The 27,436-nt window shown below is 63.8% G+C and overlaps 6 protein-coding genes across 16 annotated transcripts in view; 3 read left to right on the top strand and 3 right to left on the bottom strand.

The window, feature by feature from the left end:
• JMJD8 (jumonji domain containing 8) overlaps positions 1-17,884 on the bottom strand; it is a 42,574-nt gene extending 24,690 nt beyond the window's left edge. The window contains exon 1 of the mRNA XM_050774730.1: positions 17,881-17,884. The gene's annotated coding sequence lies outside the window, so the exon portion shown is untranslated. The remainder of the gene's footprint in view (positions 1-17,880) is intronic.
• METRN (meteorin, glial cell differentiation regulator) lies at positions 8,659-10,845 on the top strand. The gene is made up of 4 exons (XM_050774731.1): positions 8,659-8,762; positions 8,957-9,357; positions 10,299-10,358; positions 10,437-10,845. Exons 1-4 carry the CDS (start codon positions 8,659-8,661, stop codon positions 10,751-10,753), a joined length of 882 nt encoding a protein of 293 aa, XP_050630688.1. The 3' UTR covers positions 10,754-10,845.
• On the top strand, positions 14,439-15,938 carry ANTKMT (adenine nucleotide translocase lysine methyltransferase). 4 transcript variants are annotated; one of them, XM_050774745.1, is made up of 5 exons: positions 14,530-14,824; positions 14,981-15,085; positions 15,184-15,324; positions 15,467-15,517; positions 15,656-15,938. In XM_050774745.1, exons 1-5 carry the CDS (start codon positions 14,663-14,665, stop codon positions 15,854-15,856), a joined length of 660 nt encoding a protein of 219 aa, XP_050630702.1. In that variant the 5' UTR covers positions 14,530-14,662; the 3' UTR covers positions 15,857-15,938. The 4 variants fall into 4 exon arrangements, with proteins under 4 accessions (XP_050630700.1, XP_050630701.1, XP_050630703.1 ...); XM_050774743.1 differs by having other exon boundaries at positions 14,439-15,085; XM_050774746.1 differs by lacking the exon at positions 15,467-15,517 and having other exon boundaries at positions 14,524-14,824.
• On the bottom strand, positions 15,930-20,332 carry CCDC78 (coiled-coil domain containing 78). Of its 8 annotated transcripts, XM_050774694.1 has the most exons (14): positions 19,674-20,309; positions 19,320-19,454; positions 19,148-19,234; positions 18,765-18,932; positions 18,590-18,646; positions 18,410-18,498; positions 18,246-18,324; positions 18,017-18,142; positions 17,659-17,846; positions 17,445-17,544; positions 17,178-17,257; positions 16,444-16,510; positions 16,271-16,371; positions 15,930-16,133 (listed from the first exon to the last, which is right to left on the bottom strand). In XM_050774694.1, the coding sequence occupies exons 1-14, from the start codon at positions 19,974-19,976 to the stop codon at positions 16,022-16,024; spliced, it is 1,692 nt and encodes a 563-aa protein (XP_050630651.1). In that variant the 5' UTR covers positions 19,977-20,309; the 3' UTR covers positions 15,930-16,021. The 8 variants fall into 8 exon arrangements, with proteins under 8 accessions (XP_050630651.1, XP_050630650.1, XP_050630646.1 ...); XM_050774693.1 differs by having other exon boundaries at positions 17,445-17,846; positions 19,320-19,888; positions 20,105-20,332; XM_050774689.1 differs by having other exon boundaries at positions 17,445-17,580; positions 19,320-20,331.
• Positions 20,333-20,570: 238 nt separating this feature from the next.
• HAGHL (hydroxyacylglutathione hydrolase like) lies at positions 20,571-23,059 on the top strand. The gene is made up of 8 exons (XM_050774735.1): positions 20,571-20,974; positions 21,321-21,385; positions 21,482-21,599; positions 21,682-21,790; positions 21,870-21,970; positions 22,144-22,240; positions 22,341-22,425; positions 22,627-23,059. Exons 1-8 carry the CDS (start codon positions 20,870-20,872, stop codon positions 22,793-22,795), a joined length of 849 nt encoding a protein of 282 aa, XP_050630692.1. The 5' UTR covers positions 20,571-20,869; the 3' UTR covers positions 22,796-23,059.
• Positions 23,060-23,113: 54 nt separating this feature from the next.
• Positions 23,114-27,436, bottom strand: part of CIAO3 (cytosolic iron-sulfur assembly component 3) — a 148,777-nt gene continuing 144,454 nt past the window's right edge. Inside the window, exons 8-12 of the mRNA XM_050774714.1 lie at positions 26,989-27,118; positions 25,998-26,070; positions 24,902-25,039; positions 24,178-24,335; positions 23,114-23,989 (exon numbers count right to left, since the gene is read on the bottom strand). Of these exons, the coding sequence (XP_050630671.1) occupies positions 23,751-23,989; positions 24,178-24,335; positions 24,902-25,039; positions 25,998-26,070; positions 26,989-27,118 (738 nt within the window). The 3' untranslated portion in view covers positions 23,114-23,750. The remainder of the gene's footprint in view (positions 23,990-24,177; positions 24,336-24,901; positions 25,040-25,997; positions 26,071-26,988; positions 27,119-27,436) is intronic.

Genomic DNA, 27,436 nt, shown 5'->3' with positions numbered 1-27,436 from the left:
ATGCAACCCTGGCGAGGCCCAAGAAGCCAGCCCTACCTTTGCGGAATCTAAGCGGGAGAGAATGCGTGAAAGATCATCGCAGAAAGGGTGACCGTGCTCCTTCAAAGCTGTGAACCCACCTACCCTCCACCTCTGTCACCAGCCATGACCCACGTACCCTCCACCTGTCACCAGCCATGACCCACGTACCCTCCACCTCTGTCACCAGCCGTGACCCACCTACCCTCCACCTGTGTCACCAGCCGTGACCCACCTACCCTCCACCTGTGTCACCAGCCGTGACCCACCTACCCTCCACCTCTGTCACCAGCCGTGACCCACGTACCCTCCACCTGTGTCACCAGCCGTGACCCACCTACCCTCCACCTCTGTCACCAGCCGTGACCCACGTACCCTCCACCTCTGTCACCAGCCGTGACCCACCTACCCTCCACCTCTGTCACCAGCCGTGACCCACCTACCCTCCACCTGTCACCCCACCTGTGCCAGGCAACTTTGTCTGTCTCCACCATGGTTGGTGGCAGCTGCTTCCCCATTGGTATCTCCATCCCTCTCCCATCTCCTGTTCTCCCCAGGATGCAGTGGGGTCATTTTGCCGTGGAGACACGGTCCTGTTCTTCCCAGGGCCCTGTCCATTCTTTGCTGCGGTCTGCACAGCCCTGAGGGCCTGGCACGGCTGGCCCACAGCCTCGCTCTATACCTGGCCCCTTGAGGATGAAGCTTCAGCCACACTGGCCTTCCTCTGGGTCCAGGAGGGTGCCCATCCTTCACCCGGAGCACCCCTCACCGGGAGCACCCCTCCCTTCACCTGGAGCACCCCTCACCGGGAGCACCCCTCCCCTCACCTGGAGCACCCCCTCCGTTCACCTGGAGCACCCCCTCCCTTCACCTGGAGCACCCTTCACCTGGAGCACCCCTCACCTGGGGCACCCCTCCCCTCACCTGGAGCACCCCCTCCCTTCACCTGGAGCACCCCTCACCTGGGGCACCCCTCACCTGGAGCACCCCTCCCTTCACCTGGAGCACCCCTCACCTGGGGCACCCCTCACCTGGAGCACCCCTCACCTGGAGCACCCCTCACCTGGAGCACCCCTCCCTTCACCTGGAGCACCCCTCACCTGGAGCACCCCTCCCTTCACCTGGAGCACCCCTCACCTGGGGCACCCCTCCCCTCACCTGGAGCACCCCCTCCCTTCACCTGGAGCACCCCTCCCTTCACCTGGAGCACCCCTCACCGGGAGCACCCCTCCCTTCACCTGGAGCACCCCTGCAGCGCCCCTCCCCTAGAGCACCCCTTCCTAGAACATGTCCTCATGCGGAGCACCCTTACCTTAGAGCACCCTTCACCTGGAGCACTCCTCTCCTGGCACCTTGCCTGGAGCACTCCCTTGCCACCTGCACCTGGGTGACTACTTGCCTCTCAGACCTTGGCTAATGTGTTCTCCCCTAGGAGCCCTCCCTCAGGTGGACAGGGCCACAGACCCGTGTCCTCACCTCCCCGGCACCAAGGACCTTTTTTCTCAGCCTGTGTCTGCCTGTTGTCTGATGGTGCATTTGATGGGCTGTTGGCTGACTGTGCCCGCTGAGGACCAGCGTGGGGCCTTCTTCCTCACCACCCTGTCCCTGGGCACTGAGCCTCCAGCTCAGTACATCACGGATGCATGGCAAATGTGGCGAATGAGAGAGAAAGCGATGCACCAGCAGCATGAAAGGTGACTGGCACCAGCAGTTTGGATCCCCTCCCGTGGTGGGAGGACCATTGTAGAGGATACCTTTGGAGAACAGCTCACACCCCAGAGGGAAGTGGCTTGAACAAAGAGGGCTGCTCAGCAGACTCATCCCCCACCAGGGTCTCCTCTGGGGGATGTGGATCCTGCTCAGGCCCGCACCCCTCCATTGGTCCTGGGGACTGATATGTGCCTGGGCTCCAGAGGGCACCTGGAGCACCCCGCACCTGGAACACCCCTCACCTGGAGAAGCCTCATCCAGAGCACTCCGTTCCTGGAGCACCCTCAGCTGGAGCACCCTCAGGTGGAGCACCCTCAGCTGGAGCATCCTCAGGTGGAGCACCCTCACCTAGAGAGCCCCTCACCTTGAGGACCCTCTCACCTAGAAAGTCCCTCACCTTGAGGACCCTCTCACCTACAGAGCTCCTCTCCTGCAGAACCCCTACCGGGAGCATGCTTCACCTGGGCCACCCCTGGCCTTGATGCCTGAGCACTGAGCTGTCTCCCATCTGGTTGGCTGGGAGGGCACTCTGGAGCCATGGGGTGAGGACCAGAGGCTGTGGCACATCTTGCCCTGAGACTTTGGAGGACTGCGAGGGGACCCACATTGACTTCAGCTCTGCACCTGTGGTGAGACCCCCACACTGGAAGGCAGAGTGATTGCTCCAGGGGGTCACATGGTCATGCCACCCCCACCCGCTGCTCCTGCCCCCTGCCCGGAGCACAGCCCGAGAGCACCTGGGACCATCCATGTGAGGCCATGGGCTGTAGGTGTGTTTGGCCATCCTGGCCCCTCCACAGTCAGAATGGGCACCCATAGGCATGAGAACCTCACAGCCATGGGGGGTGACCTGAGTGCCATGGACGGTGGGATTTCTCTGATGCCCTCCAGCTCTGCTCCCTGCCTGGCCTGCCCCCATCAAGGCTGAGGATGACTCAGGGCCCAGCCATCACCATAGCAACATGCGTCGCCTAGCAATGGCGGTCTCCCGGCAACGGTTGTCTCCTAGCAATGGGATATTTTCCTGGGCCCTGGCTGGAGCCCGGTGGTTATTTTTAGCCCCGCAGCAAATCAGTCGGCAGCTGCATTTTCGGCTCCTTGAAGAGCTGCAAGGTGTGGAGGGGGGTGGGTCTCTTGGCAAAGGGAGGAAAGCATGCCCAAGATAGGAACCTTGCTGCCGTGGGCCCGGAGGTGCAGGCCTGTGGGTGGGCGAGGCCGGATCCTGCCTGTGCAGCGGGGCTGGTGGCCGGTGGAGGGGAGCCAGGGTTGTGCAGGCTGCCTGGGTGAGTTGGCAGCTAGGACTATGTCCTTGGGGGGCCCCCAAGTACCCTGAGCCTCGTAGGTCAGCTGGGTGGAGGGGACGCAGGCCAGTGCTCACAGTTGCGCTATCAGAGCGTGTTTCTGGGTGGCCCAGGGTCTGCCAAGCTCTTGGTACCCACTGCCCCTCAGTCATGGCAGCCATCTTCACTGTCCCAGACCTGGGACACCGAGGGAGGGGGCAGCAGGGGGGCCAGCAGAGCAGCACATTTGGCCAATCCCATGCAGGGCTCAGCTGGGGACACAGGAGGGGCTGGCCTCAGGTCAGCCCACACCTCTCTCCTCGCTCTGCTCCCAGTGAACGGAGATGCAGGCGGGCGTCTTGGCCTGCGATCTGACCCTTCTCTCTATGCTTCCTCCCCATTTCCTGGGGGACTCTGTTCACTGGTGCATCCAAACTCCCCAACTCCCTCAGGGCCGGTGGGCTGGGTGGGGCCAGCCTTACCCGCCTCCTCTTTGCAGTGGGTCAAAGGCTCTGAGGCAGATGGAGCTTCCAGCAAACAAGGAGCCCCCAGGGCTCACCCTTTGTGGTTCCTGGTTTACTCGAAATTCCATCTGCCTCAGGGCCTTTGCCCCTCTGCTCCCCAGGGTTGAGGCTCCCTTCCTGTCCCCTTCCATCAACTGCCCTCGCCCTTGGTGTTGCTCCCCCAGGGCCCCAGCCAGTCCAGCTCCTGCCCTGGCTGCGACAGCTCCTGTTCTGTGCCCGGCACTGTGGTTTCCCGTCGAGTCACTCTGTGGAGCAGCCACCTGTCCACAGCCGCCTCCCTGCCGGACATGGGGCTGCCTGTGCCAGGCACTGCTCGGGCCTAGCTCATGGCAAATGCAGCCTTGGTGTCCTCCACCGACCAGGACCTGTGTCTAGTGGGGAGAACGCAATGGCCAAAGGTGGGAACCGTGTGGCAGTGACCAGGGTCTCGACCGCCCCCACCTCAGCACCCCCTCAGGCTGCAGCTCCAAGGACCCTCTGGGCAAGCCAGGAACAGAAACTAAGTCTCAGGCTTCGGGACAAGCTGTGAGGCTGGCCGCCCCGCTTTGGGCTGAGGAGCCTTGTGATACAGTGTCTGTGTTTGGCCACGGCCAGGCCGACCCCCAGGCAGGGGAGATGATTGTCCCAGCCTCTGCACGCTCCAGGGGCGGCCTCACGCGCCAGGCCCAAGCTTCCTGAAGCAGAACCTGAGGGAAGTTCTTCCTTTTGTCTGACTTGAGTACATCTTGCTGCTGTCGTTCTTGTTCTGACCTGGGTGGAAATGGAGAGAGGCCCCTTCTGGGGTTTCAGGGCACTGGAGGGTCTGGGGCTTGGGGCACTTCAGGAGGCCCCCAAACAGCACAGACAGCCGGGACGTCACCTGAGCTTGGGGATGGCTTCCAGGCTCTCCTCCGCCCGGCCACCCCCCACTTTGTGGGTATTTACTGAACGCCTGCACCGTGGCATGTCGGGTCCTGTACCCATAGCAACTGAGGCCAGACTCGGCCTTCCAGGCCCCTCCTGTAGGCAGCAGAGCACCCACTGATGCCAGGTGCTTTCCTGGGTGGGGCCAGGGGCTGTGAGGAGAAGGGTGTGTGTCCAGGGCTTCTCCTGTGGGTGGCTGCATTGGCACTGGACCCCTGGAGATGAGGCTGGGGAGGAGGCAGGGACGCCGGGGTTGAGGCATCAACTCGGGGTCAGGCATGTGCCCTTCCAGACCAGGTAACCCCAGGAACCCCTCCCTCCAACCACAGACACTGGTCCCTCTCTGGGGGAGGCCTGGAGGGAGGTCCAGGGCCCAGGCTGTCAGGAGGGTGTCTGGGGCTGAGCCTCACGCCGCCACCAGAGGGCGCCTGGAGCCCACCGTGCTGACCCGGGACCGCCAAGCGGCAGCGGCCGGGAGGACAGGATGGCTGCAGCCGCCGACCCGCTTGCCTCTCCCGACCCCTGAGTAGAGGCAGCAGCCCATCCGTGTGCCTCTCCCCACCTCTGCGAGCACCTCATGTGCCCAGCCCCAGGCAGAGTCTACTCTTTTACCTTTAAGATTTTTATTTTTAGTTTATTCATTTATTTATTTATTATTTATTTTGGGATGGAGTTTCGCTCTGTAGCCCAAGCTGGAGTGCAGTGGTGCGATCCCGGCTCACTGCAAGCTCTGCCTCCCGGGTTTCATGTCATTCTCCTGTCTCAGCCTTCTGAGCAGCTGGTACTACAGGCGCCCGCCACCATGCCCAGCTAATTTTTTTTTTTTTTATTTTTTTTTTATTTTTATTTTTATTTATTTATTTTTTTTTGAGACGGAGTCTCGCTCTGTAGCCCAGGCTGGAGTGCAGTGGCCGGATCTCAGCTCACTGCAAGCTCCGCCTCCGGGGTTCACGCCATTCTCCGGCCTCAGCCTCCCGAGTAGCTGGGACTACAGGCGCTGCCACCTCGCCCGGCTATTTTTTGTATTTCTTAGTAGAGACGGGGTTTCACCGTGTTAGCCAGGATGGTCTCGATCTCCTGACCTCGTGATCCGCCCATCTCGGCCTCCCAAAGTGCTGGGATTACAGGCTTGAGCCACCGCGCCCGGCCAATTTTTTTTTATTTTTAATAGAGATGGGGTTTCACTGTGTTAGCCAGGATGCTCTCCATCTCCTGACCACAGTTGTGCTCCACCGGCCTCGGCCTCCCAAAGTGCTGGGATTACAGGCGTGAGCCACCACGCCCGGCCTATTTTTATTTGTTTTTGTTTTTGTTTTTGTTTTTGTTTTGGGAGGGGGGATGGAGTCTCGCTCTGTCACCCAGGCTGGAGTACAGAGGCGCGATCTCGGCTCACTGCAAGCTCCGCCTCCTGGGTTCACGCCATTCTCCTGCCACAGCCTCCCGAGTAGCTGGGACTACTGGCGCCCGCCAGCACACCCGGCTAATTTTTTGTATTTTTAGTAGAGACGGGGTTTCACCGTGTTAGCCAGGGTGGTCTCGATCTTCTGACCTCGTGATCCTCCCGCCTCGGCCTCCCAAAGTGCTAGGATTACAGGCGTGAGCCACTGCGCCCGGCCTTTTATTTTTATTTATTTATTTTTTTGAGGCGGAGTTTCACTCTTGTTGCCCAGGCTGGAGTTGCAATGGCACGATCTCAGCTTACCGCAACCTCCGCCTCTCAGGTTCAAGCAATTCTCCTGCCTCAGGCTCCCTAGTAGCTGGGATTATAGGCGTGAACCACCACGCCCAGCTAATTTTGTATTTTTAGTAGAGACGCGGTTTCTCCATGTTGGTCAGGCTGGTCTCGAACTCCCAACCTCAGGTGATCCACCCGCCTGGCCTCCCAAAGTGCTGGGATTACAGGCGTGAGCCACCGTGCCCGGCCTATTTTTAATTTTTATTGAGACAGGGTCTCACTCTGTCGCCCAGGATGGAGTGCAGTGGTGCAATCACAGCTCACTGCAGCCTCACCCTCCTGGGCTTAAGCAATCCTCCCACCACAGCCTCCCAAAGTGCTGGGACTACAGGCATGAGCTGCTGCACCCAGCTAATTTTTGCATTTTTAGTGGAGTTGAGTTTTCACCATGTGGGCCAGGCTGGTCTTGAACTCCTGACCTCAAGCGATCGTGCTGCCTCAGCCTCCCAAAGTGCTGAGATTACAGGCATGAGCTGCCACACCCAGCCTTAATTTTTATGTAATTAATTATTTTTTTGGAGGCGGATTCTCGCTTTGTCACCCAGGCTGAGTGCAGTGGCGTGATCTCAGCTCACTGCAACCTCCACCTCCCAGGTTCAAGCGATTCTCCTACCTCAGCCTCATGAGTAGCTGGGACTACAGGCTTGCACCACCACCCTCGGCTAACTTTTGTATTTTTAGTAGAGATGGGGTTTCACCATGTTGGCCAGGCTGGTCTTGATCTCCTGACCTTGTGATCCGCCTGCCTTGGCCTCCCAAAGTGCTGAGATTACAGGTGTGAGCCGCTGTGCCTTGCCAATTTTTGTTTTTAATCGTAAGATATACATCATAACATCTACCATTTTACCCATTTTAAAGTGTGTAGTTCGGTACTGTGGAGTACATTTACGTCGCTGTGTAATCAGGCTCCAGAGTTCTGTCCCCACTCAGCCCCAACCCCTCATTCCCCTCCCCAGCCCCTGCTCCACTTTCTGTCCTCGTGACCGTGGCTACTGTAAGGTGACTCACAGAAGTGGAATCCAACAGGGTTTGTCCTTTTGTCTCTGGCTTATTTTGCTCAGCATATAAGCCTCCAGGCTCATCCAGGCTGTAGCGGGTGTCAAAGGGCCAGAATTTCATTCCTTTTTATGGCTTAATAATGAACCCACCGCCAGGGGGCGCGGTGGCTCACCCCTGTAATCCCAATACTTTGGGAAGCCAAGGCGGGCGGATCACCTGAGTTCGGGAGTTCAAGACCAGCCTGACCAACATGGAGACACCTCCTCTCTACTAAAAATACAAAATTAGCCAGACGTGGTGGCACATACCTGTAATCCCAGCTACTCGGGAGGCTGAGGTAGGAGAATCGCTGGAACCCAGGAGGGGAGTTTGCAGTGAGCCAAGGTTGCGCCATTGCACTCCAGCCTCGGCAAAGACCAAAACTCTATCTCAAAAAAAAAAAAAAAACCACAAAAAACAAAAAAATAGACCCACTGCACTTGCTTGTCCACTCAGCTGCTGACAGGCATTTGGGTGGCCTTCACCTTTTGGGGATTATGATGGCAACTTCTGACCTGCACCTCGCCCAGAGAAAGCGGCTGGCCGAGCCCAGTAGGCGCCTGCAGGGGTGCCCATGGCTGCTCCATTCACGCCCCTCCAGGAGCCCCGTCTGGCCCGGGGTCAGTCCTCCGGCAACCATGGGGTGCTGCTAGGTCTGAGGAAAGGCGCCTAACCCTGTGGGCTGCGCGCTTCACAGCAAGACCCCCTGCAGACAGCCTTACCAAAACCCGAGGCCTGGCCCAGCTCCAAACCGCAGCCCCGAGGCCAGGCCCTCCCCAGCTCTGGAGTCATGACCCCTCTCCTCTGGGGCACCACCTGCCTCTGGGAGGGGTCAGCAGGACCGGGCCGGGTTGGGAGGGATGTGGCCAACAGGCTCAGGTCCCAGTGTTAGGAAGAACCAGGCCTGGCCGCCCGATCAGGAGGCAAGGCGGAGCCATCAGGTGGGCCACCATCCCTGCCCCTGAGGTTTCAGCGGACATCAAAACCCTGGCTCCATCTAGGGCTCCAGGACTCCGATCTGGACGGCGCAGGGGGCGAGGCCAGGGTGAAGGCGCGGCGAAGGGGCGACGCACAGCATGGGCTGGGCAAGGAGCCTCCCTCCCGCGCCGAGGACCCCCACAATCCCCGAGGTGCTGGGACCGTGGGACCGTCCTCCCGCGGCGCCGGGGCTCCGGCCCCGCCCCCGCTCCGCCTCGCCCCCGCTATTGGCGGAAAGTTCCGGGCCGCGCCGCGATTGGCCGGGGCGCCGCAGGCCCCGCCCCCTTCCCGACCCTCTCCAAGGCGGCCAGGGCGCCCCGGCTGCGCGGCGGGCGGAGCGGCCGCAGGCATGGGGGCTTCGCCGGGGCCGGGCGGCCGGCGCGCCGGGCTGCTCCCGCCGCCGCCCGGACCCGCGCCCCGCCGGGGCAGCGGTACTGGGAGCCCCAACTACCCGGACGCCGCCCGCCGCGCCATGGGGTTCCCGGCCCCGGCGCTGCTCTGCGCGCTGTGCTGCGGCCTCCTCGCCCCGGCCGCCCGCGCCGGCTACTCCGAGGAGCGCTGCAGCTGGAGGGGCAGGTACGGCCCGGGCGGGGGGCTGTCCCCGCACTTGGGACGGGGTGCGCTGCGGCCCAGACCCCCCAGGCGCCCCTCGGAGCGCGCAGAGCGCTTGTCCAGTTTCCCCCTCCGCGAGGCGGCCCCGGGAGGCTGCGGGGGCTGCGCCGGGCCGGGACTCACCCCCGCCTCAGCGCCCCGTCCCGTCCTGTCCCCAGCGGCCTCACCCAGGAGCCCGGCAGCGTGGGGCAGCTGGCCCTGGCCTGTGCGGAGGGCGCGGTTGAGTGGCTGTACCCGGCTGGGGCGCTGCGCCTGACCCTGGGCGGCCCCGACCCCAGCGCGCGGCCCAGCATCGCCTGTCTGCGGCCGGTGCGACCCTTCGCGGGCGCCCAGGTCTTCGCGGAGCGCGCAGGGGGCGCCCTGGAGCTGCTGCTGGCCGAAGGCCCGGGCCCGGCAGGGGGCCGCTGCGTGCGCTGGGGTCCCCGCGAGCGCCGGGCCCTCTTCCTGCAGGCCACGCCACACCGGGACATCAGCCGCCGCGTGGCCGCCTTCCGCTTTGAGCTGCGCGAGGACGGGCGCCCCGAGCTGCCCCCGCAGGCCCACGGTCTCGGCGTAGACGGTGAGTGGCGGTCTGGGTGAGACGGGGTGGGAGTTCCGAAGTGTCACCCTGCCTGGGCTTGGCGGGAATGTGCCTTGTCGGCCCCACTGCAGAGGGAAAAAGTGAGCTCCAAGGGTTGAATGGACTTGTCAAAGGCCACACAGCCAGGGACTGCCCGGGAAGGATGGCCTTCCCGCCCTCCCTCCCCGATTCATCTCGGGAAGGAACTGGCAGGAGCAGAGTGGAAGAAAGGGGAGACCGAGCAGGGCAACCCTGGGGCTCTGGTCCCTGAAGGGTTAGGGGAGGGGATGGTGGGGGCAGAATCAAAGCCTCGGGCCAAAGCTGTCCGGGGCTCCCTGGCCCAGCAGTGACCTCTCTCCCCTCCCCCAGCCCAACCAACAAAAGTCCAGTGTGCAGCCCGGTCACCATGGAGACGCCACCCGCCTCCCTGCAGGGCACCAGGCCCAGCTCTTGGCTCTCCTGGAGCTTGGCACCTGACCCTGAAAGGGATGGGCTCTCACTATTCTGCCCCCTGGCCCTGGGCCAGGGACCCCAGACCACCCTTCCTCTGCCCCCACCTCCTATCACCCTAGCTGGGCTGCTGCTCTTCAGGCCCCAGATTCGGGAAAGTAGAGGGGTCCCAGATGCTAGGGTGCGTCTTCAGACGGGGGTGCAGAAGGGCAGCCCAGGACAGCTGATCGCTAGGCACGGCCCCCAGGCCCATGTCTGTGCCCATTCCTGCCTTGGAGATGCCTGCAGGTGTGTTTCCTGAGTACAGGTGTCGCCCAGGGCATGCACACTTGCTGTGTGGCTCCCTGGGACCCCCAGGTGCCATCAGGCCCTGAGCGCGGGCTCTGCTCATTTGCCCACTGCCTCCTGCCGCCTGTGCAAACAAGGGACGGGGCCTGAGGTGCTGCTGGGAGAGGGCAGGGTCTGTCCTCACCACCCCCTCTGCATGCCAGGTGCCTGCAGGCCCTGCAGCGATGCTGAGCTGCTCCTGGCCGCATGCACCAGCGACTTCGGTGAGTGTCCCCACCATGGGGGGAGCTTGGAGCCTGCCTTCCCCTGAATGCCCACCCCAGCCCCATGCCTCCCCGCAGTAATTCACGGGATCATCCATGCGGTTGCCCATGACGTGGACCTGCAGGAGTCTGTCATCACCGTGATGGCTGCCCGTGTCCTCCGCCAGACACTGCCGCTGTTCGGGAGGCGGGGATCCGGGGAGGAGGGGCTGACCTCCATTCGTACCCCACTGCGCTGTGGCGTCCGCCCAGGCCCAGGCACCTTCCTCTTCATGGGCTGGAGCCGCTTCGGGGAGGCCTGGCTGGGCTGTGCCCCACGATTCCAGGAGTTCCGCCGTGTCTACGAGGCTGCCCGCACTGCCCACCTCCACCCCTGTGAGGTGGCGCTGCACTGAGGGGCCAGATGCTGGGAGGGGCTGGTAGGAGGGAGGGTGGGGGGCCCACTGCTTTGGAGGTGATGGGGACTATCAATAAGAACTTTGTTCACATAAGCTGCTATGGACCTGGTCTGCTGTGTCCAGCCCAGCGTTGGGCCTGCCTTGCAGCTGTGAGGACGGCTCCAATTCCTGCCTCTGGCGGGAGAATGACACTCAGGGGAATGGTATCTTGTTCAAGACCATTTGGCAACTGAGAGGGAGAGCAAATGTGAGGAGGAGCTACACCCACATTCTGGGGAGGGGCTGCCGCTGGGTGGGGGCACATGGGGACCTGCACTCATGCAAGCTTCTGCTCTGCTGCACCCACCAGCCCCGTCCTTGCCTGTGCCCTAGCCCGCTACCCTGGCTGGCTCCCACTTGCCTCCCATGCCACGTGCTTCTGGGGCTCAGCAGGAGAAGAAAGGGGCAGAGGAGCATAGGTTCCCTCGGGTATGGTGGGGGCAGGCGGGCACACAGTGCTCCGGCTCTGAGCCAGGCCTGTGAGGGAAGGGGCTGCCGTCTGGCAGGGTGCCGACTTCCCCCGTGGCCGCTGTGAGCCCGCAGAGTCATCCTTGGCCCCGTCCCGCCCTTGGGGAAGAATGGGCCCCTCTGTCCGCAGGCCCCTTCGACGTGCTGAGCATCCAGACGTGGCGAGGAGCCCGTAGGGTGTGGGGTCCCCTCTGCAGGGTCCTGCTTGTTGCCTGTTTCCGGCAGGCAGGGTGCACAATGGGTTCTCTAAGGACCGTTTCCCGCCACTGGCCCCATTGTCACTGTCTCCGCCTTCCTCCTCAGCCTTTCAGCCACATAAAGGGCCAGTGAGGTTTGGGACAGCCACAGCCCAAGGTCCCGAGGCTAAAAGCCCCTGGGTGGGGGTGTTCCAGGCCCCCTGGCCCTGTGCGAGCTGCCTCCTCTCACCCCAACCCCTCGGATCCTGGGAAAGAGACAGTCACAGCTGAAGGGCCAGGGGACCCCTGGGCTGAGGCCCAGAAATGGCTTTCTGTTCTCGCCTGGGCCAGGGGTGGGGGTGGAGGCCAGAGGCCCTGCCCAGGCAGACGCAGCCCCCAGCTTTCAAGGGGGAAACTGAGACTGTGTGAGGGACACAGCTGTGCAGAGCCCACAAACACAGTCCTTTCTCCAGGTGGGCGGATATAGATGCCTGATAAGTGCCATGCTCTCTGTGGACACCTGGGGGGTCACCTCCAGCGCCGTCCTGGGACTTCCATGGGGCAGGCTGTCTGAAAGTTGCACGTGCAAGTTACCCCTTCACACAGATCGCCTGCCTGCCACAGGGCTGACGAGGACAGGCGTCATGCACTGCGGGGGGTCCTCTCACCTTCTGCCCCTCCTCAGGTTCCTTGCTGCTTCTCTCCTCTCCCCAGAGTCCCAACTGGCATGCTGAGGGCTCAGACACAGGACCGCTCCTCTGGGGCAGCCAGCCTCCAATAACCCCTGAACAACCTCCACTTTTCCATCTCCAACCCTGAGCACTTCCTGGGACCCACAGCCTTACATCCACCTGCCCCCAGCCCAAACATCCACAAAGAGTAGAGGAGGAGGTAGCCCGTGTGCCCTCCCGCACCGCCTCCTCCACTCCTGTCTTGGGGAGGCTTTCCCATGGGCCGAGCAACCCCCTCACCTTTGGCATCTGCCCTGCTTCTCTGGCCAGCTTTCTACAACCTCCCCTTTTCGGCCACACCCAAGTCCACCTGTTCACAACTAGCCGGGGTGGGCCCTGGCCACACCCTGGCCTCTACCCACCTATCCCAGGAAGTGCCTGAGCCCTGCACCTACAGACCCTCCCAGAGAAAGCCCTGGCTTTGCAACCAGCCATCTTCTCATGAGACACAGGCAGACGCAGGGCCACAGGAGCACCATGGTGCCCCAGTGGGTCTTGGAGCATTAGGCCAGGGGCTTCATGCCTGCCCTGGGGAAGGGTGGCCAAAGTGGCATGGGAGATAGGGAGATGGTGTGGGTGAGCACATGGGCAGGAGCTACAGGAGCCTGGGGCCTGTGGATCACAGACACCTCTAGGCAAGTGCCAATTCACACAGGCACAGGTGGCTGGGGGTTGCCCAAAGACCAAGAAGCAGAGTGCCTGGTGTGGACGTGAGAGGAGTGGGAAGGCCGGGCGTGGGGCTCACGCCTGCAATCCCAGCACTTTGGGAGGCCGAGGCGGGCGGACCATGAGGTCAGGAGATGGAGACTATCCTGGCCAACATGGTGAAACCCAGTCTCTAATAAAACACAAAAAATTGGCCGGGCGTGGTGGCATGCACCTGTAATCCCAGCTACTCAGATGGCTGAGGCAGAGGAATCACTTGAACCTGGGAGGCAGAAGTTGCAGTGAGACAAGATTGCGCCACTGCGCTCCAACCTGGGCGACAGAGTGAGACTCAGTCTCAAAAAAAAAAAAAAAAAGAAAAAGAAAAAAAGATGAGTGGAGAGTGCACACTAGAGCCAGTTAGGTACATTCATCCAATAAGCTTTTCCCCAGTGCTTCCTAGGTAACTGCTCTAGGTGCAGGAAACAATGCAGGCAGCAGGACAGGAATGGGCTGTCAGCTCCCCCTAGAGCTCAGTGTACACCCTTCCTTTCCTGGGAGAGCTGTTCCAGGCCCCCAGGGGACAGGACACACTGCGCTGGGTAGGGCTGGTGCCAACATGTGGGCAGGCCTGTGAGACACTCTGCATTTGGGGGCTGTGGTCTGGGGAATACCCATGTCTGGAAGCAGCCTCTCTCCCTGCAAGGGCTCCCGACCCCAGCCACGGATACTTAAGGAAGAGCCAGGCCAGGGCGCGCACAGGCAATCGCCGACATCCGTGGCTGTCCAGCCCTACCCTGGGTGTGGAGGTCGTGGCCCAGCTGCCTGACCCAGAGCTCGGCTCTTCCATTTGCACCTCCCACCCCCGGCTTCACAAGGTCACCTCCAGGAACTCGGTCTTTTTGTGTGTTGTTTTCTGGAGAAGGAAGGTGATCTCCCAACTCCCGGGGCTGTCTGCCTCCCCTGCAGCTGGGCAGGCGCCAGAGGCCCCCCACCTGTGACATCCGGCTTTCCTCCCACCACACTCGCCTGAGAGCCAGCATCTGTTTTCTTGGGCTTGCTCAAGCTCTCCTCCGTGTCAGCCCCTCCTCCATGCCCTTCTCCCTCAGACCCCAGCCCCCCATCCCTTTCCCGCCCACTGGGGTTCATCGCTCAGGCTGCAGGAGGGAACTGGAAGGACGTCCTCCAGGGGTCTGGCTGGCGCTGGGTGTCCGAGTCAGTTGAGCGCCCCCCACCAGTCTCCCCGAGGCAGTCATGGGTGTGCTGCCGCCTGGACGATGTCTCATCCCGGGGAGCGGTTTTCCCACCGGCTCCCTGGGCTCCAGCTGCCCCACGCGAGCCCCCGTTTGCTTCTGGGGCCAGGATCGCCCCTCTTCCAAGGCAGGCTTCCCTTCCTTCCACGCCAAAGACGCGCAGCCACGTTTCCCTGGGCCTCTAGCCCGTGAGATCGCCGGGTGTATCCCGACTCCCGCCGGGACGTGCGCTCCCCCAGGGCAGGGCCTGCCTGTCCCCTTCCGCGGGTCGCCAGCAGCCAGCACAGGCCGCAGACAGCGGTCCGCAGAGCGGACCAAGGAAGCCGACCCTGGCAGGCTTGGAGCGGAACAGGGCGGGGCAGAGCCCGCGAGGCTGCCGCTCGCCGGAACCCGCGGGAGGGCAGCCGGGCCGGGCGGAGCGCACCGCGCGCCGGACCGACCGCGCCGGCTCTGCCGGCCACTTCCGGTGTCGCGCGGCGGCTCCCGGCAGGAGGGGAAGGGCAAACCGCCAGCTCCGGGCCAGGGTGCGAAGGCCGCGGACCCGAGCCGGGAACGACCTTGGGGGGACGACCCTGAGCCGCGCGTCCCGCAGCCATGGAGCAGGACGACCCGGCCGAGGCGCTGACGGAGCTACGCGAGCGGCGGCTGGGCGCGCTGGAGCTGCTGCAGGCTGCGGCCGGCTCGGGCTTGGCGGCCTACGCGGTGTGGGCGCTGCTGCTCCAGCCCGGCTTCCGGCGCGTGCCGCTGCGGCTGCAGGTGCGGGGCGGGACCAGGCCGGGGGCGGGGCCGGGTAGGGGAGCGCGGCTGCCGCTCAGGGTCTCAAGGTCTGGGCGGGGCCGGGGTGAGCTCCGCCCCACGTCGAGTGGTTCGGGCCGGGAGCGGCCAGTGGACTCTCGCCGCCTCTCGGTCCAGGTGCCCTACGTTGGCGCGAGCGCGCGGCAGGTGGAGCACGTGTTGTCGCTGCTACGAGGCCGCCCCGGAAAAACGGTGGATTTGGGCTCTGGCGACGGCAGGATCGTAAGTGCCCGTGTCTGGGTCTTCGCTGCCCCACACCCCCTATCTGCCGGCGGGCGCCCCTGCCCCCATCCTGGTTCCCACACTCTCGGTGCCCACAGGTGCTGGCGGCCCACAGGTGCGGCCTCCGCCCAGCCGTGGGCTACGAGCTGAACCCGTGGCTGGTGGCGCTGGCGCGGCTGCACGCCTGGAGGGCCGGCTGTGCCGGCAGCGTCTGCTATCGCCGCAAGGATCTCTGGAAGGTAACCTGGGGAGCCCTGGCCACCCGCTGACAGCCCAGGGTGCGGCTGACATCTGCCAGGGCTGGGGGCCGGGACTCGGAAGCTGCCGTTACCCCGTGCCCACCAGGCCTGTCCCCCGCTGGGGCAACTCCTCTTCCGGCAGGTGAGCCTGAGGGACTGCCGCAACGTGTCTGTGTTCCTGGCTCCTAGCGTGGTAGGTCTGGGGTTGCCAGCCCTGCTGGGAAGTTCCAGCCACACCCCAGGGTGTTTGCTGCTCTGAGGCCTGGGCCCGCCGGGTGGGTGCAAGGCTTGGGGGCCCCGCCCCCCCCAACTCTGCTGCTCTCTCCCTCAGCTCCCACTGCTGGAGGACAAGCTGAGAGCAGAGCTGCCTGCCGGGGCCCGCGTGGTGTCTGGGCGCTTCCCGCTCCCCACCTGGCAGCCTGTGGCCGTGGCTGGCGAGGGCCTGGACCGAGTCTGGGCCTACGATGTTCCTGGGGGTGGGCAGGCTGGGGAGGCCGTCTCCTCGCGGATACCCATCCAGGCTGCCCCCTGACCTAGTTCTGCCTCCGTCCTGGGGGCCCTTGTTTCTCAGGCCAGCTGAGTGTTCAAATACGATAAAGACTCTGTGGGTTGTATCCTGACTCATGTTTCGTGGGAGACGGGGTGGGAGGGCTCCATGCTGGCTGTGATGGGCTCTGCTCTGGTCCTGGGAGACGGGCTAGTAGCTGCCGGTCCTTGGATGCTGGAGCTTGGCTGGAGGCACAGCCCCCACTTTCCAGGGGTTCCCTGAACCTGCCAGCTTCCTCAGCCTCAGGATTTCTTGCTTGTACCTGCTCAGAGGGACCATGCTTAAGTGACCTGCCCATCTGTGGATGGGTCTGCCTCTAGTGCCTGAGGCAGCCGTCATCCTCCATTCCGGCCAGACCAGGGCCCTGGGGTCACACCGTGCTCCCTCTCGAGAGCCCACCTGCCCAGGTGCTGGTCCACGTACTCCTGTAGCTCAGAAAGTTGCTCTTCAGCCACCGTGGCCCGGACCAGCAGCTGTGCCCGCTCCCGTTCCAGCTCTGCCTGCCATGGGGGTATAAACCATGAGCTGGGGCACGGCGTGAGGAGGGGCCTGGGCCAGCCCTTGCCTCCTACCTGGGTGCTGCGGGAGAAGTCCCGGAGCTTCTGGTGGATCTGGGCCCAGGACGCAGCGTCCAGGCCCCTGTGAGGGAAGAGGAAAGGAGGAGTGGTTTCAGACCTGTGATGGTGCTGAGTCAGGTTCCCAGAGCCGGGAGGGGACACCTGGGAGTGAGTGAGGGAGGCGTTGGCCCCCCATGCTCCTGTGGCCCAGCCTAGGCCTTGGAGCCATCCGTGTGTGGGGGCAGCCTGGGCCCAAGGGGTCTGCTGGCTGCTCAGGGAGGGCTAAACCACAAGGCTGGCCCAGACAGTGACCCCAGCGTCAACAGGGATGCCACCCCCACACGGGTGTGCCCTAAACCCTGGGAGATGGTCCTTGGGGAGCCCTGCCCATTGTACAGCTGCGAACATGGAGGCCCAGTGGCAAGGGCTGGCCAGGTCACCAGGCACCCTGCTCCCACCCCCCGTGTCCTCCAGGTCTCAGCGGAAACCTCCCTCAGGTGTGCTCTCTCTGATCCTCTGTGTTTAAGGCCAGCTCCACCTGCAGCAGCTCCTCTTCCCTCTCCTGTGATTATCAGTGTCCCCGGGACCCACGGAGGGACCCCAGTGTGGGGACGTGCCACTGAGTGTGTTGCTGTGACCAGACTCTGCCTGGCAGGGGCTTGGTGGAGCAACTGGGAGCCCCAGGGTGCAGGTGTTGCACTCTCTGCCCATCCCCCACAAGTCTCCCTCACACCCATGAGGGCACTCACTCTGGCTCTGATGTTCCCCCCTGGGAGGCTCCACCGGGTCCCTTCTGTGGGGATGAGAGCAGTGCCTCAGGCCCGCCGTGCTGTACAGATTTGTGGTGGGGACAGCTCAGTTGGCTGAACAAGGCAGGCCCCTCAGAAGCCTGGGGCTGAGCTCTCTTTTGAGCCCAGGATGAGGCCTGGGGCAAGTTCTGGAGCCAAGGTCAGTGTGGGTCAGCGGGTGGGTGGGGGACACCTGGGCCTGGAGCTTCTAGGGGTCTCTAGCCTCACCTGGTCCTCCCGATGGCTGAAGTCAGTGACCAGGGGCACGGGCAATGGTTCCAGGTCCAAGCTGGCTGCGCCAAAAATAGCTTGGGGGTTCCCAGGTGCCCTGTCAGCGTAGACCAGTGTCTGTCTTGGGCCACTCCTGCTGCACACCAAGCCTTTGAGACACAGGCTTAAAGACCCACAGATGCCTGATGCCTCCCACCCCAGCGGGGCCCACCTGTAGGCAGCCAACAGCTCCTCATGCCTGCGGCTCAGATCCACCAGCCGCTTGTGGTAGGTGCGGGCAGCCCGGGCCAGCTGCTGCTCACGGCTTCGGTGCGCTGCCCGGATGTCCTCCAGAGTGGCCTCCAGGAATGTCCGGAGGGCCATGGTGGCTGGCGCCTGGCCTGCACTGTCTGCGTGCTCCTGGAGGTGGCGGGCTGTGTCCGCGTGGGGCCCACCCCCCATCTTTCCAACCATCCCCCCACCCCAGCAGGCTGAGTAGTGTGGGTGCCCCAGGGTCTCCCTGAAGCTATCCAACACACCCAGGCCAGGCTTGGGCTCCCCAGGCCTCAGGGTGCTCCTGCAGGGCTCACCACCGCCTCCCGAGCGCAGTGCTGCAGCCGCAGGACGTACTCATCCTTCAGCTTTTTGAGCTGCAGCTGCAGCCTGGCGTTCTCGGCCTCTGCCTGTCGGAGCTGGCCTCGGCAGCTGCACAGCACCTGGGGTGGAGGCAGCCCTCATCCTGTGCCCTTGGAGTGGACCCCGGCTGAGTTTTTGGGGCCCCACCCTCCAGGTCTCCAAGCAGGCAGGGCAGGGCCTCACCACAGCCTGTGTGGCCAGTTGCTGTCCAGCTGCTCTGGCCTCCTCTCGGGCTCCCTGCAGCTGCCGGCCCAGGGCTTCCCTGAGGACACAGAGGTGAGGCTCAGGCCCACGGTGAGGGGTTCTCTCTGCTCCGGGATGGGGCCCCAGGTGAGACAGCCACTCACACACGAGTCTCCAGTGCCTGCTGCCGGGCCTCCTGACGCTCCAGCGCCCACTTCACTTGTTTCTGCAGTTGCTCCTGGCCTCCCAGCAGCTGTGGGGTATATAGGGCTGGCTGGACGAGACCCTAGGTTTGGAGTCCCAGGTGCTGCCCTCTCCCCTGAGCTAGGTGGCTACACACTCACGCCATTCCCCAGCCTCTGCTGCTCATTCTCGGGGTTCATGGCGTTCTTAGGCTGCACCTGAATGGAACGGAGGGCAGGGAGGGCTAAGGGGTGGGTGAGCCCCAGTCTCGGTGAGGCCCCTGCTGAGGCTTTCCTCTGGCCTCTCCCAGCCAGGCCCTCTGTGTGCTCATGTGACCTGGAGTCTGCAGTCATCAGAGTGTCCAGGCACCTGGGCTTTGTGTCTTAGCTCTTGGGCTGGTGCCCGGCGGTGCATGGGGTCAGCCTCCACTGGGACCGCACAGCCCTGGCTGGTGTGATCTCCATGCAGCTCCAGCTCCAGCACCCGGCTCTCCAGTCGAAGGATCTGTAGGACAACTGGCATGAGCGGGTACACCTGCCTGCGGGCCACCTGGGGGAGGTGAACATTCACCTGGTGCACGCTCAGGGACACGCAGCACTCACAGGGCAGGCCAAGACCCACAGATGCCATGTGCGTGTGCACACCCGTGCAGGGCACGTGTCCTGGGCCTGCACCCGTCTGTCCCCCATGCACTGAGGCTGGCTCACACGGCTGCTCACCTCACTCTTCAGCTGAAAGATTTCAGCCTCATGCTGCTCCTGTAGGCGGTGGGTTGTGATCTGAATGTCGACCAGCTCTTTGGAGATCTGTGGGTGGCCAGGTGAGAGGTGGCATCTGTGGAGCCCTGCTGGCACCCTCCCTCCTCACAGCACCCTGGGGCCCCACACCCACCTGCAGCTGCTGCTCCTCACTGAGCACCAGATCTGGTGGGACTTCTGCTTCCAGGCTGGTGGCCCACGCTGTGGTGCCCCACGCTGTGGTGCCCCCAGGAGCTCCTGGCAGCCAGTCCTTGGCTCGTAGCACAACCTGGGGAGGCACCGCCACCCATTCCCCAGGTGGGTCCCTGGAGCGGTGGCCCCACTCCCATGCAGTCACTGACCCCCTCTCCCTGCCTGGCTGAGCAGCAAAAGTTCCTCCCTTGGCTGAGATTAGACCCAGGGTGCAGGCACCTGCACCCTCCTGGCCCCTGGGGGAAAGGGCAGACTCCAGCCCCGTGGCAGGAGTGGTGCGTCCCAGAGGACTCACGTTGTCCACCCGCCGAGGGGGAGGTCCAGGCCTGGGGCCTGTGGTGGCTGCGTGCTCCATAGGCAAGGGGACCCTGGCCAGCTCCCAGCCCAGTGCCGCCTCCACGCTTGGTCTCCCTATGGCGGCTGCTGCCACAAGCACTGCTGCGTGCGTTGCCAAGGTCTCTGTTGGTTCCAGGTGACTCCCAGGGCCCCGCCCACAGTGACAGGCCAGACCTGTGGTTGTGGAGGAGGAAGGACAGCTCTTCTTCTCCGTGCCTCCGTTTCCCCATCTGGGGAATGCGGCCCAGCGCCCCCTGCACATTCCTTGTGCAGATGGAACCAGGTGCGTGAAAGCACCCAGCCTGGACGCTGCGGACAAGCACGCAGAATGGAGCAGCAGCCCGCCCGCAGGATGCCCTGAGCTACACTCGCTGGACACCTTCTGTGTACCTAGCAGTGCTGGCTGAGCCCCGGACGGGGAGGTATGTCTCTGCACCTCCGGCCTGAGAAGCGGGGCGTGCAGGTCCCAATCAGGGGCCAGAGAACTCGGAAACGACTGGCTCAGCCGGGGCGTTCCGGAGGGCTTTCTGGAGGAGGTGCCAGGGCCGGGCGCGGCGGGGTCGGAGCGCGCGCGCGGCGCCCCACCGGGCACGCGCACCCCCGGCGGCGGGCCTTGTGGTCTCACCGCGCGCAGGATCCGGGCCCGGCGGGGGCGGGGCGCGTCCGCGGAGGGGGGCGGTTGGCTGCTCCCGAGCCCGGCGCCGCGCTCCGTCCAGACCCCGTGACCGGCAGCCGAGGCCCCGCCTCCGTCTGTCTGTCCTTCGGGCCGTCAGCGCAGCAGTGCGGGTGAGGCGGGCGGCGGGGGAACGCGGCTGCCCGGGGTCAGGGGTCTTGCGGCGGCAGGGCGGGGGGCCGAGGGGCGGGGCCTGGCAGGAAGGCGTGGCCTTCGGGGACTGCGGCTCGGCCTGGGGGCGGAGCCGGGGCGGGTTGGGGACCGGCCGGGTTCCGCTCCTACTGGAGCCCGGTGCGTGGAATTCCACGCGAGTGCCGGGGAGTTCCTAGGGAGCCGGGCTCCTCATTTGGCCCCCAGCGTGTTGACCAAGCCCGCTTCGCACAGCCCTTCCTAGAGTGTGGAGAGCGGGCCCCGCCCTGAAGGGGCACCGTGGGCTGGGGGGCTTGTTTTGGAGCAGGCACGGGTGGCCGAGCTTCGTGACCATGAAGGTCAAGGTCATCCCCGTGCTCGAGGACAACTACATGTACCTGGTCATCGAGGAGATCACGCGCGAGGCGGTGGCCGTGGACGTGGCCGTGCCCAAGAGGGTGAGGGCAGGCCGCGGGCAGCAGGGACCCCGCCGTGACCCTCGAGAGCCTCCCCTACCTCCCTGGCAGGAGCGAGCCCCCACGTGCAGTGCTCTCTGGGCGTCATTGGCGGCTGGGGTTCCTCGATTATTTCGGGGCTCCCTGAAGTTAGGGCGCCTCTGGCCTCCGCCCTTTCGCTGCTGCCTGGCGGTCTCCGCACGCGCTGGGCGCAGTCACCGCCCGCTGGGTCCCCGTTCCCTGGCGCTGCCCCGGGCCCTGGCCAGCCTGGGGCAGGACCTGGCACCCCGATATGGAGGGGGTGGCCCACTGGGACCGTCTGTGTTATCGTCACTCCCGTCCCTTTCAGCTGCTGGAAATCGTGGGCCGGGAGGGGGTGTCTCTGACTGCCGTGCTGACCACCCACCATCACTGGTGAGCGCCGGCGGGGCGGGGGAGGCGGGAGGACGCCGCCGCCCTGTCCCACCCCGACCTAACCCGGCCCCCGCCCGCCCGCCCGCCCGCCCGCAGGGACCACGCGCGGGGAAACCCGGAGCTGGCGCGGCTGCGTCCCGGGCTGGCGGTGCTGGGCGCGGACGAGCGCATCTTCTCGCTGACGCGCAGGCTGGCGCACGGCGAGGAGCTGAGGGTGAGCGCGCGCCCCCTGGAGGGGCGGGGAGGGCGCCCCGGTTCCGCCCGCCCTCACAGGTCTGCGCGCTCCTCCGCTGCAGTTCGGGGCCATCCACGTGCGCTGCCTCCTGACGCCCGGCCACACCTCCGGCCACATGAGCTACTTCCTGTGGGAGGACGATTGCCCGGACCCACCCGCCTTGTTCTCGGGTACCCGCAGCGCAGAGCGTGCCCACCCCGCCTCCCGCCGGCCCCGCCCCATCTGCTCTGACCCGCCCTCCCCCGCCAGGGGACGCGCTGTCGGTGGCCGGCTGCGGCTCGTGCCTGGAGGGCAGCGCCCAGCAGATGTACCAGAGCCTGGCCGAGCTGGGCACCCTGCCCCCCGAGACGGTGAGCGGGCCTGGGCCCTCCCCTCCTCTCCCGTGGGCGCAGGCCCCACGCTCCGCACTTGCACTGTGCCAGGGGTGCAGAGTGAATGCCCACCTGAGGGCAGCCGGCGAGGGGAGGCCACGCCAGCGGCGCGAGCACTTTCCCCGCGCGCTCACCGAGCGCTCTTCCTCCAGAAGGTGTTCTGCGGCCACGAGCACACGCTTAGCAACCTGGAGTTTGCGCAGAAAGTAGAGCCGTGCAACGACCACGTGAGAGCCAAGCTGTCCTGGGCTAAGGCACGGCCCCTTTCCGGCCTCGGCAAGAGGGTGGGGGGCACAGGCTTTGGGGGGCTTTCAGAGAAGGCCCAATGGTGACCAGGGCCTGTGGTCACTCCAGAAGAGGGATGAGGATGACGTGCCCACAGTGCCGTCGACTCTGGGCGAGGAGCGCCTCTACAACCCCTTCCTGCGGGTGGCGTGAGTATGGCTGTCGTCCCGGGGCCTCCACCGTCACGTGGACCCTTAGGAAGGCATCTGGGGACCGCGTGTTGGGCTGAGTGAGCATCTTTGGCTTGGGGGAGGCTGCTTATTAAGTGCCTTCCCGCCTGCCCCCGCCACTCGGCACCATCCTCCTGCGTGGGCAGTGGGCCCTGCGTCTCACTGCACTCCTTCCTGCAGAGAGGAGCCGGTGCGCAAGTTCACGGGCAAGGCGGTCCCCGCTGACGTCCTGGAGGCGCTCTACAAGGAGCGGGCGCGCTTCGAACAGGCAGGCGAGCCGCGGCAGCCACAGGCGCGGGCCCTCCTTGCGCTGCAGTGGGGGCTCCTGAGTGCAGCCCCACAGGAGTGACCCATCCAGACCCTCACAGGGCTGGGGCCTGCGTCCCTCCTCGTGACCTCAGCCAGCTGGACCCGCGCGAGGGCCACCTCTGGAACATTCTTTGAGGCCCTGGCCAGCCGTTTGCGCAGCCTCGGAGTGTGCGCCTCGGCAGGCTTGTGCTTCCTGGGTGGACACACAGGACCACTGTGCGGGGCTGTGTGGGCCCCGAGACCTGAGTTTCTGGGAAGCGGGGCGCATGGGGCTTCTGAACTACAAATAAAGCTTCGAAAGGCCGTTCTGTGTTGGCAGATGTGCCAGGAGAGGAGCCGTTTCATAGGCATGTTGAGGGGGGTGCCTTTATTAGACAGACGCTGGGAGACAGGCCTGGCGGGGACCTGGCTGGGGGATGACACAGCTAGTGATGGCTGCCGCTTCGTACTTGGCTTGCTTTGGACCACAGCCTCGTAACAGTAACCCCTGCTTTCCAGGAGCCCAGCACCCCCTCTTGCCAGGGTCCACACACAGGGTTGTGATGGGACCACCCCTGCAGGTCCAGCTCTGTCTCCCACCTTCTGCACAGAGCTTCAGGGGAAGCCTCCAGAAGTCAGGGGTGGGAACCCATCTTGCTCTTCCTCAGGCAACCCCAAGACAGGCTGAAGCCCCTCAAGCACTTGGGTGCCCGACTAGCAACAGCAAGGGCAGCACCTGTGGGCCTCGGCCCAGGGCCAACGAAACAGGCTGTGGGACCTCAGGGACCTTCTGCTGCCTGGGCCACCCCACCTGGGCAGAGCCAGCGGGGAACCCAGAGGCACCCAACTGGAGGTGACGGGGCAGCCGCGGGTCCTGGCCAGTCCTAGCTCCTGCTTGGGTCCCAGCACACCCTGCAGCTCACTCACAGTTTTTGGGGGAGCCCTGGGGTCTTGGGGCATGTGGTTCCGCTGTCACGCACACGCATGGCCTCCTGGGAGTCCTGGTCCTGCAGCCCCTACCACCGGATGCCCAGGCCAGTGTTGGCCTTCTCCACGGCGTGGTACTGCGTATGCAGCAGGCGGCCTGCACACTCCGAGTCCGTGCCCTGCAGCCAGTGTGTGTACAGCTCCTGAACCCCAGGCGCATCCTCGGGCATCTCAGCCCGGACCATGCCGTACAGTCTCTCCACGTGCTGGAGGAGCTCCCTGCTGGGCCTGTCTGGGGCCTGGAGCTGGCCCCCGCCATTCAGGCAGCCTGTGGGAGAGCAGACGGGACACATGGGTCACAGCCTGTGCCCCAGCGGAGCCTCCTGACCACCTGGGAGCAGGGAGGTGACCGGGCCCCTCTGTGCCCCACTTCCTCCCACTCCCAGCCTGGTAGGTGGTGGCCCACAGCTCTGGTCCCAGAAGGGGCCCTCGTGTCCTGTCCCTCACGGGAGCTACCTGAGGGGCAGGCCATGACCTCCACGTAGTGGTAGGGGCAGCGCCCGCGTTTGAGCCTCTGCACCAGGTTCTGGATGTTGCGGAAGCCGTACGCCATCGCGAAGTGCAGCAGCACCTGGCCCTCCTTCTCCAGGGTCACCTCCTGGAAGTCCTTGTTCCTGGGGGGCACAGGTGGGGTTTGTCTACGTGGCACACCCACCAGGCTCCTGCCCGCCTGGGAGGGGAGGCCTGCTGGGCTTCAGGGGATGACCGGGCAGCTCCCAGGGCTCTCTCCCTCTCTCTTGGGCAGGGGGACGGACAGGAACGGAGAGAGGGCGGAAAGCTCACTGCCACGAGTCCAGAGGGGACCTCACCTCCAGCTTTGGGCTCCCTGTCTGTAAAACAGGCCTCCCTCCCCAGGGATGGCTGTGAGGCCCTGGCCCTCCCGCCTGGGATGTGGTTGCATGCCCTGCGCCAGACACCCACCACCCTTGCCCACGCTGGCCTCTCGGGCTCAGGGTCACCATCCCCCACGATGGGCCGACTGAGGCCTGGAGGGCTTAAGTGAAGTCACACCCTGAGCCCACCAGGAGGGCCCTGCCTGGGCCCAGGGTCCCCTCCAAACCCTGCAGGCCGTCCTCCACCCAGCCCATCTCTGTGGGAGGACCCCGGGTGAGGCAGCAGCCCAAGGAAGGCTGGGGGCTGTGTGGTCGCTCTGCCCAGAGATCTGGCCCATCCCACTGACCTCAGGGGTTTGTAGGTAACCTCAGCCACGTGGATTCCAAAGAGCTCTCGGGCCGCGTGCCGGAACACGTGCTCCAGGTAGCCCCCCGAGCCCCCTCCCCGATGGCTGGTGGGCTCCTCTGCAGAGGCACCGCTGCACCTGGCAAGGAGGGAGCGGCCTCAGCACCGCTGGGGCTGCTGCCTGCCAACCGCCGGAGCAGGGCCTGTGTCCCTCACACATGAGCGTTTGCGTTTCCAAGTGGGAGACAAGTCACAGGCACAGAGGAACAGCTCCAGTGTCCCCGGCCATCACAGGGGCCCTGCCACTTCTTTTTTTTTTTTTTTTTTTTTTTTGAGATGGAGTTTCACTTTTGTTGCCCAGGCTGGAGTGCAGTGGCACGATCTCGTCTCACTGCAACCTCCCCCTTCTGGGTTCAAGCAATTCTCATGCCTCAACCTCCCAACTAGCTGGGATTACAGGTGCCCACCACCGCCCCTGGCTAAATTTTGTATTTTTAGTAGAGACAGGGTTTCACCATGTTGGCCGGGCTTGTCTCAAACTCCTGACCTCAGGTGATCTGCCCACCTCGGCCTCTCAAAGTGCCGGGGTGACAGGCATGAGCCGCTGCGCCCAGCCACTCAGCCACTTCTGAGGTGGGGCAATGAATGGGGTGAACAGATTTTTGTTCATTTTAATTCTCAAGGGTTGTTGTGATTTTGTATATTAATTATTTTTGGTGGGGTAAATAGATGGTAATTTGTGCTTAATAATTTTAGTTGAACGATGAGGAAGAATGTAAAGACCGTGGATATAATAATAGGAGGTCAAGTGGATGTGGCTAGTTGAGGCATTTCACTGTAGAGAGAGATTATTTCTCTCAGTCTTTAACTTAAAAGGTGAATGCTGGGGCAGCTGTACAGTGGATCTGTGGAAATAGTTGATAGAGGGCTTATAGAGTGGAGGTGTAGTAAATATATGGGGTGAAAGTACAGATTTATAGAGTAAATACAGGTCGCCAAGATGGGCTGTGGGGAGGCAAGCCCAGAGCAGGGGGATGCTATCCCCAGAGGCGGCGTTAGAAGCTAAAATAACAGTTCTTGGTGGCAGACATACGTACAGGCTGTCCAGAGGGGCTGGTTCCAGGTCGGGGAGGGAGACGTCCTCTTCCTCCAGCAACCTGAAAACTTCTCCTGCAAGGAAACCACAGCACAGACACTCTTTAGCTGAGATCCCAGCAACAAAGGCAGAGAACATCCTAGCCGCCTGCGTCCCTAGCAGTCTGTACTTTGGCCCCAGAAGGCCCCAAATGTCCACCCCAGCCCGTGGTAGGGAGGCCGGGCCTGGTCACTCCTGAAGCCCCTCTGGAGGCCACCTGGTCCTTCCCAGATGGACACTTTGCTCACCCAGTGTCCATCTGTCCAGCCTCTTGGGCAGTCTGCTTTTCTTTTTCTTTTTTTTTTTTTTGAGACGGAGTCTCACTCTGTCACCCAGGCTGGAGTGCAATGGTGCGATCTCAGCTCACTGCAAGCTCTGTCCTCCGGGAATCAAGTGATTCTCCTGCCTCAGCCTCCCGAGTAGCTGGGATTACACGTGCGCTACCACTACTCCCAGCTAATTTTCGTATTTTTAGTAGATACGGGGTTTCACCATCTCGGCCAGGCTGGTCTTGAACTCCTGACCTCGTGATCCACTTGCCTCTGCCTCCCAAAGTGCTGGGATTACAGGCATGAGCCACCGCATCCGGCCGCAGTTTGCTTTTCTGCCTCACATTGGGGAGACTGTGGGGCTGCTTGACTCAGGAATGGGGTGACTAATGGGAGCTGAAGGGGCTGCACTTGAGAATCTCTGCCCACCTCCAAAGACTCATTTCAGAGCCAGCAAGGAGGTACTACTGAGGGCCTCTTGGCCGCAGGTCCCCGAGACAGGCCAGCTGCAAACGGGCCCACCTGACTCCAACGGGAGAGATGAGGGTACGCGCACGCGTGCAAGCCCCCAGGCTCCAGCCAGAGCCCCCGCAAGCAGGATCCTGGGCAGTCGCCACCTGTGCTTGGGGCTCAGGAAGCAGACCAGGAGGCTCGAGGGCTCCGGGCCGCACGGCATGACCGCACCTGTTGTGAGGACACAGTCCACGTCCCGTGTCTGGTGTTCCTGGTTGAAGAAGTCGGGTCTAGAGGCTTCCAGCTTTTTGTCATAGCAGGGCATCACCGTGACGTGGTAGATCTTGTCAGGAGTCAAGCGCTACGAGGGAAAACAAACACACGTCTCCCCAATCCCAGCAGTATGGTGGCCGAGGCGTGACCTGGAACTCAGCCATCCTGCAGCCAGGCCGGACCCCGAGGGACAGTGAGCCTCACTCCCTTTCCCAGGAAGCCTCCTGCTGGCTCTGCGGATGTGCCCCTGGACAGGACAGGCCCTGGCTGCGACAGAAAACGACACTGACCCGTTCCCAGCGTGCCTGCACTCCCTAACAGCCAAGTCCAAAGGAGGAGAAGTGGCCTTCCCATAGCTCAGGCCCTCTCGCTGCACACCAGCCGGGGAAACGGATGTCACAGGGGA

This window comes from Macaca thibetana, chromosome 20 (genome assembly GCF_024542745.1).
Source record: "Macaca thibetana thibetana isolate TM-01 chromosome 20, ASM2454274v1, whole genome shotgun sequence".
Classification (NCBI taxonomy): domain Eukaryota; kingdom Metazoa; phylum Chordata; class Mammalia; order Primates; family Cercopithecidae; genus Macaca; species Macaca thibetana.
Note: the sequence above shows the minus strand (reverse complement) of the source record. Positions and strands in the feature narration are given on the sequence as shown.